This window comes from Vigna unguiculata, chromosome 1 (assembly GCF_004118075.2).
Source record: "Vigna unguiculata cultivar IT97K-499-35 chromosome 1, ASM411807v1, whole genome shotgun sequence".
NCBI lineage: Eukaryota > Viridiplantae > Streptophyta > Magnoliopsida > Fabales > Fabaceae > Vigna > Vigna unguiculata.
Window position 1 is genome coordinate 18,595,734 of NC_040279.1, and position 10,418 is coordinate 18,606,151.

At 34.1% G+C, this 10,418-nt stretch overlaps 1 protein-coding gene across 2 annotated transcripts; it reads left to right on the forward strand.

Annotated features, from left to right (window-relative positions):
* The first annotated feature begins 6,166 nt into the window (after positions 1 to 6,166).
* On the forward strand, positions 6,167 to 8,497 carry LOC114179356 (pentatricopeptide repeat-containing protein At5g48910-like). 2 transcript variants are annotated; one of them, XM_028065690.1, is made up of 2 exons: positions 6,167 to 8,086; positions 8,207 to 8,497. In XM_028065690.1, exon 1 carries the CDS (start codon positions 6,213 to 6,215, stop codon positions 7,614 to 7,616), a length of 1,404 nt encoding a protein of 467 aa, XP_027921491.1. In that variant the 5' UTR covers positions 6,167 to 6,212; the 3' UTR covers positions 7,617 to 8,086; positions 8,207 to 8,497. The 2 variants fall into 2 exon arrangements, with proteins under 2 accessions (XP_027921491.1, XP_027921483.1); XM_028065682.1 differs by having other exon boundaries at positions 8,233 to 8,497.
* The last annotated feature ends 1,921 nt before the right edge of the window (positions 8,498 to 10,418 follow it).

Consider the following 10,418-nt stretch of genomic DNA (forward strand, 5'->3'; position numbering starts at 1 on the left):
TATATTGTTGGGCCTAAGTTTCCATGTGCTTATGTTAAATGAAGGTGGCGAATATTTCAGCTTTAGCTCGAATCGTAAGATATATTGAATGAAGGTTGAACTTGAAATAATTCTTTTGGTAACAGATGAAGACATTTCCTACATCACAAACTTAAGCTTTAGGAATATTCTTTGAGTTCATGTCAGCTTAAGTCATGGATAATACTTATTGTTTAATTGATTAAAATTTACTTATCAGACATAATAAAACTTAGCATGGTGCTTTATCGCATATCAAACGAAGCACATTGATTGTTGTTGTTGATGCAATCAAATAAATGTCATTTGTCTAATGCAATACAATAATCATTTAATGCACTAATCTATTGCACTATTAATGAACAAAAATAAAGAATAGACAAGGTTAAGCTAACCCATGTCATCTCCCAACAAATCTAATTAAGAGCTTCACTTAGAACACATTTATTTTAATTTGAAAAAAAAGTTGGAAGCATATAACATTGAAAGGAGTGGGTTTTATAACACAATAGACTAAATGAAAGACTTAAACAAATATGACAAAAACAAGTTGATTCTCTAGCTTTCTCATAGTCAAACAAATATGAAAGACTAAAACAATAGCTTCATTAGTTATCATAAGATTGTTATTCATTTAATTTATGGACATTGCAAGTTAACTAGATAAACATCAATTAATTTGTTTACACTCTTAATTGTTCCAACATCTACAATTACAACTCTATTTAGACTTCACATGTATACATGTGAAATCCTACTCTCTTTTTTACCTTTGTAGTTAAACAAACAAATATGTAAATCTAAACTAACCAAGCTAACATTAATTAACTCTTTTAGTTTCTCATAAATTCCAACATATACAAGTGAAAAGTTATTTCACTACACTCATTCCAATGTCGAAGAATGAAGTGTTAATTATACCTCACAATTTCCAACGAATACTCAAAAAGTACTACTTATTCACTTAAGCAAAAGGTTATCGGAAAACTTATAAGAATTTTAACTAAAGACACAAGACTGAATTATAAACGAACATTCTAAAACAGTCTTATGAACAAAAATTAGAAATTATGAAGATTGAAGCAAAATAATAATTTGTATTGAATAAAATTAATGAACAATTCATTACTTGCAAACAATATTTGAATCAACTACTAAACTACAAGAAAATCAATCCAAGACATTTAGCCTCCCATATGGAAGGTAAAACTAGACATAATAAAAAAAGAATAGTAAAAGTGATGCAATGGAGATGAGATGATTAAAGGTGGAAGTGATGATGGAAGTGTTCATTGTTGCTCTCCTTTTACAATAGTTCCGGATAGGGTTAGTTGTTGCTCTAACTCACACTTGCCCATGCTTTTCATTGGTGATTGCATAGTAACTATCTTCAACTACAAATGTGGCAACGCTCAACTCGTGTTGCTTGTCTCCAAGTTGGCAAATTTCACAAAAATCCATGAGATTAAATTCAATTCTATTCATTGAATATTTAATGTAAATAACAACATTTTTCTATATTAAAAAGTCTCTTAAATATCACTCTAAATAATAACCAAAGCATCAACTTTCATTTGCAGAAAGCCTAACTCAACATACGATCGCACCTTCAATGCATTAGATAATAGGTGTAGACAAGGTCCTCCCAAAAAATCATCAAACGATACCACGAGATGAGTCTTTAGTAGACAAGCTCATTAAATGAGTGCAATAGATGATATCATTAGATGATTGAGATAGATGAGTTCATAAAATGATACATTTATTAGACAATGTCATCATATGAGTTTGGCAAAGCACTAAGTAGATGAATCTAGTGAAGCGCGTTAGATAAATCCAACAATGTACTAGTTAGATGACTTGAACAATGCATTGGGCATACAATACCTTGACTAGAAGACTTAAGCAATACCCTACTTAGACACCTTGTCTTTTATGATCTTATTTTTTCCATCTTCACGAACACTCTCTAGTGACCAAACCCTTTTGATTTGTTTGACCACATTTTAATATAAACCTAGTTTGTTGTTAGCAACAATTAATCAAAATTCTACAATGTGTTGGATCATACTCTAAACTTTGTTTGTCTAGTCCATTTTTAAACTATGACTATCTTTAGATTTTGTCTATGTCTGATCATTGAATCTTATATATTTTTGTATTTTATACACACATAGTAACTTTATTACACACATAAAATTATTTGTTATCATTAAAACTTTAATCATTTTTTATAAGTCTTAAAAAGTTAGACTTTTGTCTAATCAAATTATACTTGTCTTTACCTTCTCAAAATATATATATATATATATATATATATTGTCTAATATATTATAGTTAAAGATGAAACACAACATACAAATTTCAAGTACAATAATAAAGACAAAGATATCTCAAGTTATGATATATCCATTGTTTATCATGATGGAGTAATGTGATGTGGATCTAAAAGGGTGGGGAGGGGTTGAATAGAGCTTGAAAACAAATTCAAAAACTACATGCATAAATACACAACCGCAAGTGAGTCACCTGATTAATTTAAAAGTGTAGGGATATAGGAAATGTACACAACAAATATATACTAGTTCACCTCCATTCGAGGCTATGTCTAGACTTTTAACCAACATGCTTAAAAAATTCCACTAATAAACACTTTTGATTAGTAATGATTAGGTTACATAAGTTTCAACCTCTCCAAGTATACGAGTACAAACCTCTCTAGGTACACCAAGTATCAACCTCTCGACATTTCCTTCTCAATGTCTCCTAAAATCAAGAACTCTCAATTACAACGAGTAATCAAATAAAATTCTCGTCGTAGAAGTGTACAATACAACTCACATATTACAACTTAGAGAGGGACTTAAGAGAAAATCCTAGTTTGAAGATAAATTATATATGTAACAAGGTTGTTAGGAAATGGAATACAAGAGTTTCAATGTCTATGGCTCGTAGGGCAAGAGCAAGGGCAGTAGAGGAAGTCCAAAGGTTCATTTAAAGAGCAGTTTAAAAGAAAATATGATTATGCCAATGAATTGTTGAAATCTAATATGGGATCCAGAGTAAAATTGAAGTGGAAGACGTGGAGGGAGAAGCAACATTTAAGAGACTTTATACTTGTTTTAAAGCGTTCAAAGACAATTTTGTGTCATGTAGACCAATTGTTGGGTTGGATGGATGCTTTTTGAAAGGAAGGTTTGGGGGTAAGGTGTTAATTGTTGTTGGTCGAGATGGTAATGACCAAATGTTGCCACTATGCTATGCAATTGTTGAAGTTGGGAACAAAGATACATGGATGTGATTTCTAGAGCTATTAATTCAAGACTTGAGGGTGTTGAAGTATGCTAGTCCATGACATTTATGTCACACCAACAAAAGGTATTTGGTACCTTCTATTTATATTAATTTCTTTTGTAAAGTTTCTTAATTGACTTAAATGAGTGCTTTTTGTAATCCACAAGGACTTATGCCTGCTATACATGAACTTTTACCCAGGGCAGAACAAAGATTCTACATGTGCCATTTGTACTTCAATTTCGGAAAAATATTTCGTGGCAATTGAAGAATTTAATGTGGTGGGCTACTGCAAGCACATATCCCAAGCTTGTGAAAGAGAAATGAGAAATATAAAAGAAGTGAATGTTGAGGCTTACAAATATTTGATAGCCATTCCCCCAAGGTTTGTTTTTTACCCTTAAAGCTGAAAAATTTGTTCTTCATTATTTTTAGACCAACCTTATTGAGCATCGAAACAAATTTTGGTCCAGATCTAGGTTTACAAATCAAGCTATATGTGACAGCTAGTGGACAACATGAGTGAAGCTTTCAACAATGTCATCATTGATACAAGGAGTAAATGAATCATAATAATGCTAGAGGACATCAGACTTTATTTAATGAAAAGGCGGGCCACAAATCGAAAGAAAGTCAAATCTTTAGAAGATTCAATTTGGGCCAAGATTAAAATAGACTTCAAGGAGAATCAAATTTAACAAAGAACTAGATATCGAGGTACCTACATAGTCTTTTTGTCACACATATTTATTTTCACCCTTATTCATAACATTTCACACTTTCACAATTGGTTAGGAGAAAATGTTTTTGAAGTAAGGTGCATTTCCATTATTGTGGACAAGTACAAAGTCAACATCGACACACAAGAATGCACCTACAGGAAATGGCTGCTCACTGGCATACCTTGCTACCATGCAATTATTGTGATGAAGTTCTTAAATTTGAATGTAGAGGACTACATACCATATTGGTTTAGACTATCCACTTATGAAGAAACATATCACTTCATCATTTATCCAGTTAGTGGCCAACTACTGTTGGACATGACTACCTATAATGACGTCCAACCCCCTCTTAAAAAGAGATTACCTGGGAGGCCAAAGGAAAAAGAGGAGATTGGAATAGTGGGAGTTAAAGAAGAATGATACAGAATTGAGGAAAGTTGATCACTGTAAAAGATGCAAGGTATATTATGAAGTGGCTCATAACAAAAGTAATTGCCCACTACATCCTTAATAACCAAATCAGCAATCCTCAAACCAACATAACCACCCCATCAAGTTAGCAGTCCTCACAACCAACACAGCCTACACAACAACCATAGGAAGTGCCAATGTAGTTTGGACAAACAACTTCAAGAATGAGGTAAAAATTGCAGTTTCAGAGACCAACTTGACCATCACTTTCTTTGTTTTAATTAGGTATATTTAGGAGACAACATTTTTTGTTCAATGTATTTAGGCCTCTTTTGTTCAATCTTTTGGATGCAGTACTTTGAACTCTTTTGTGATCAATCTTTAGGATCCAATACTTTGTACTCTTTTATTTGATGCAGTTATTAATATGGTTAACTACGTACATTTTTATGTTGCAATATAATTTTGTTATTAATGTTGCCATTGTAATATGTAGTACTTCTCATTTTATTAGTATTGAAGTTTGTACTAGTTGTGTGTTTACAGGTTCTGATTACACAAAAAATGTGTTGTGATATGGAAATATGGACTTCTGATTACAAGTTTTGATTCACAAGTTTTCTTAAAAAAAATAGGGATTATATTGAACAAATTTAAGCCAAAATGAGGATTGGATTAAACAAATTTAAATGTAATTAGAAACCACTTTGAACAAATTTTGCAGTAAAAAAAATTCATAACTTCATTCATTGAATGGTTACACAAAACGTGATCATCCTTAACATTACATAGAAAAATGATACAACCTTAAGAACATCCCCACCTAAACACATCACTTTTGTAACATTACTGAAACCATCACTTTGTTCATTACACCAATAACAAAAACTAATCCTAATAAAAATTGGATCTTTTCCTTCAGAACCCTCCAACTTAGAAATCTTCATCCTTTGCTTGGCTTTAACAATATCCCTTTCATCAAATAATTCTTCACCACTCCATTTGAAGTGCTTACACCACACCACATTACAGGAATCACTTTGTTATTAAACTCAAAAGTAACAAGGCCAAAATTGTCTTATGAATGTATACCAAAGCCAAATATGGAATAAAGAATTTTTATAAGGCACATGTGAATATAACCTTATAGTTAGGACAACCCCAAAATTGTCTATCATTATTCCTTGAAGTTCATGCCACTTTGAGCACCGCAAACTCTTTAGATTTGCAAATGGGGGTTAAACCCATACGTCTTGAACCACGAACATAAGAACCACTACAACTTGACTGCCCTCAACTATTACAACAAGATGAAGAAGATGAATGGTGATGAGACATACCTCACCTTCAAACTCACAAGGTGGATTGTGCACAATATCTTCTTAATGGTTACAAATTGTTCTCCTTCAAACCTTAAATCAATATTTATCTCCAATTTGGATTTGAAGATCTACTAAACATTAAGAGTATATACAAATATAACGGGTAACGTCAAAATATTTTTCAACTCCCAAATAGTGTTAAGTTGTCCATTGTGTTATAAAATATTTTTAACACCTTGTTACTAAAAGAACTTAATTGATTAAAATTTACATAAATAAAGACTAAATTAACCACAAAACAAAAATAAAAACTAAAATAAATAAAGTGAGACGAAAATATGTACCGTATCTACGAAAAACAATAAAATACTCCCGTTCTTCGTCATGCACGACTAACCGAGCTGCTAAGAATTGAACAGGGTTACTATAGTGTCGTATTCAAATGTTAGCGCCAAAACTGCAACCCTGTTCTCCATCATTACTGCATAGAATCCTCTCCACTCTGGCAGTCCTCGCGGACAAATGCACCACCATGGACCAGCTGAAGCAGCTTCACGCCCAGATGATTGTTTCCGCCGTCGTCACCGCTGATGCCTATGCTGTCAGCCGCTTGCTCTTCTCCTGCGCCCTCTCCCCCTTCGCCGACCTTTCCCACGCTTCCAGAATCTTCCAGTCCACACCCCACCCCAACTCCTTTATGTGGAATACCCTCATCCGCGCCCAGCCCCAGGCGCTCCACGCGCTCTCTCTCTACCTCGCCATGCGCCGCAACCGCGTCCTTCCCGGTAAACACACCTTCCCCTTCCTCCTCAAAGCATGCTCCCAATTGCGCAACCTCCCAGCCTGCAAACAGCTCCACGTTCACGTCATGAAGTTCGGGTTGGCTTCTGATTTGCACGTGGCTAACGCTTTGGTCCGGTGTTATTCGGTTTCGGGCAATTGGATCGATGCTCGTTTATTGTTTGATGAAATGACCGAAAGAAGTCCGAGTCTTTGGACCACTATGATTTGTGGGTACGCTCAAAATTTCCGCTCCAACGAGGCTTTGCAGCTTTTTAGTGAGATGGTTGGGGCGGGCTTTGAGCCCGGTGGTGCCATCCTAGCTTCGGTACTGTCTGCGTGTGCCCGGTCGGGTTATCTTGAGTTTGGAGAAAGGATTCATGGCTTTGTGAGGGTGAAAGGGGTTGGACTAGGAGAGGGGGTGATTCTTGGGACGGCGTTGGTTTACATGTATGCCAAGAATGGGGAGATTGCAAAGGCTAGGAGGTTGTTTGATGAAATGCCAGAGAGGAATGTTGTTACATGGAATGCTATGATCTGTGGGTTGGGTGCTCATGGACATGCGGAAGATGCTCTTGGTTTGTTTGAGAAGATGAAGAGGGAACAGATTGTTTGTCCTAATGGTGTCACCTTTGTTGGAGTTTTGTCGGCTTGTTGTCATGCTGGCTTGATTGATGTTGGTCGTGAGATTTTTCGTTCGATGAAGTTGGTGTATGGAATTGATCCGAAGATTGAACATTATGGATGCTTGGTTGATCTTCTAGGAAGAGGGGGAAGGTTGCTGGAGGCAGAGGAGCTGGTGAAGGGAATGCCGTGGAAGGCTGATGTGGTTATTTTGGGAGCTTTATTGGCAGCTAGCAAGAGTAGTGGGAATACTGAGGTTGCTGTAAGAGTGGTGAATGAAATTCTTGCTCTGGAACCACAAAATCATGGTGTTCATGTTGCTTTGTCTAATATATATGCAGAGGCTGGACAATGGCAGGAAGTTTTGAGACTGAGGAAGACAATGAAAGAAGAGAAACTCAAGAAAGAGCCAGGGTGGAGTCTGATTGTGGAAAGAAATTGATTCTTTCATTTTTAGCAAAAGGTGAGGAAGGGAAATATAGAGGTACGCACTTCACGATCAACTGATGCAGTCATTTTGAAAATAGCTATGATGCTAACTGAAGAAGACTTGAAATACGGGTGGACTTGACTCCATCAACTGATGCATGGTGCTAAATGAAGAAATGTTGCTACACTTCTGCTGGATCACAAAGCTGGAATTTTAGAATACCACAATGATATATATCACATCCTAGAATACTGCGATAGGTTCAGAGGATATGATTTTGTTGAGAACTTCATGAGCAAGAAGAATACAAAAAGATTTTCCAGTGTGCTTGGTGTTGAAGCCTTATATTATACCACCAGAGAAACTAATACAGGATTTTACTTCTATCCAATCCCTGGTATTGGTGACTAAAGGACCGAAGGGAAGAATTCTTCGAAGCTTTCTTTACTACGGTAAAGTGTGTCTTTAGCACGTATATACAGGTATAGCCTTTGATCATGCTGACTTGCTGATTTAAGACAACACACTACCAAAATGCTATCAATATGCATTAAATGCCAAATTACAATGCATAAGTTACGTTATTAATTTGCTTGCTTTAGGTGTTCAAACATTGTTCATTTGCCAGGACTTGTTGAATTGAAGCATAGAAGAGCTACATTCAACAGTAGAGTAGATGAAAAGGAGATGGAAGTTGGCTTGCTATCTCTTGATTTAGAGAAAAAGGCAAAAGAGCTTGTGATTGTTTACATACACACCTTCCCATTGTTGTAAAACAAATTGTGATGTGATACCTTCATGTTCATGGTTCCAGTTTATTATTGAAGACCATTAATCTAAGATTATGGTCATGATGGTAACAATAATAACTATAATAGAATTTTAAACCCTTGTGGGAGACTAAAATACAAATAAACTGTTTTTGGTAAAAATCTTGGCCAAAAATACCACAAGGATAAAAAGGAAAGGATAAATAGTCGATTCGGCATATCAAGCTTAGTTAAAAAAATTTAATTTCGTTAATTTTATTTAAACTCCGTAAATAGTTGAGATAATTGAACACCTGTGTAGTCTAATGTGATTGTTAAATATGTTTATTAAAGAGAAAAATTAAGGTTAAAATATAATTAACCTTGAAAGAAGAAATACTCTTTGCTTCTTTTTTCAAATGTAAAACTTTAGTGATTCTTTAAAAGTTAATTGGATGTAGAAGTTAATTTTTCTTTTGATAAACACACATTATACTTACTAAAAACTAAATACGTGCTTTACTTTTATTAATCATTAAAAGAATTCAAGTCAAATTGATAGGATGGAAGTTGTTGTTTCTTTTATTGTACTAAAAATGAAATATGAAAATACTTTTTGTACTAAACAGACTATTTACCTAACAAGAAACAAGAAAAATAACATACCAATGGATGTAATAGAAGAAATTTTTTTTCTTGGTTGTCGCAAGTAAATTATATGAACTATTATTGTCTTCTTGTTGACAAAGAAAATCTCATTTAATTCATAAAGGGTGCCTAAACATGTTTTAAATACTAGTTAAAATTTATTTGAAATTACAGAATCGCGAGTACAAATAAATAATAAGTGAGGCTCATAAAATTTTGTTATTTTCAATAAATTTAATTAAATAATAAAAATACATTTTTAAAGAGTGTTAAAAATTGTATTGCTAGCTTTCTTTTAATTCATATTGCCATGAGTTATTATTAAATGCATATTCGCTACAAATATGAAACAATTTTTGCATTGACTTTAATCATGAATTGTCACAAAATCAAAGATTAGCAATTTTTGTCATAACTAGCATTCGACTTTATATAATGTATTAAAGTTAGGCAATCTAGTCATGACATGAGATGATATGGTGTAACAATTTTATCTTAATATTTTTGCGTTGTGAATGTTTAATTTTCACAGAAACAGAGATGATATGATGTAACAATTTTATCTTAATATTTTTACATCATGAATGTTTAGTTTTAGTAGATAAAGATCGTCTAGGTAATGTAACATACTAACTCCAGGTGTTAAATAAGAGTAGGAAATTTTTCTTCGAAAACCATTAGTCGTCTGATACTTTATAGCAGGGTCATCTAATGGTGTTTAGCCAATAGTCGTATGGGGAAGGAGTTGTAAACCAAGAAGTCGTCTACCGCAAGGGTCATCTAGTGGGTTAAGAGTCGTCTTGAAACATTGTTTAATGCTCTAGCTCATCTAATGTCGAGTATCGTCCGGTGAGCTTGAGATCGTCTAATGGGTTGTTTATTATCTGTAAAGCGTCTAATTGATTAAGTCATCTACCAGTGACTTAGATATTTTTTTCCATATTCAACTATTTAAGAGATTATTCTACTCACACCCAAAAACCTTAAGGAATAAAAAGAAGGAATTTCACAAAGGTAATGCCATTCATATCAACCTTCATACATTTGGTTCATCATAATTAATCATTAAGACACCATATGAAAATATAGGTTCAAGAGGTTATCCATACATCCGTACAAGAGAAAATGAGATTAAACGGTCCATGGTTACATTCAGTTGAATCTTAAGCATTCTAAAGAAAACATAGACTTCTATTGATCTCCAAGAGTGTCTAATCCTTTCACCCATGTGCACTAGCATCTACACCAACATCTGCTTCCGTGATGATCATGACCATAGCTGGACATGAGGAGGGTAAGATAATCATGAAACAAACGTTGTTATATCACGCATCAGGCCATTCATGTTTACATGCAAATCCATTAAAACTTAAAATTTCATTGACAAAAGAACATGTGGTAATATAAAATGCATGGT

Excerpts from the sequence above, each read along its gene's own strand:
- LOC114179356 (XM_028065690.1), top strand. The coding sequence starts at position 6,213 with ATGTTAGCGCCAAAACTGCAACCCTGTTCTCCATCATTACTGCATAGA.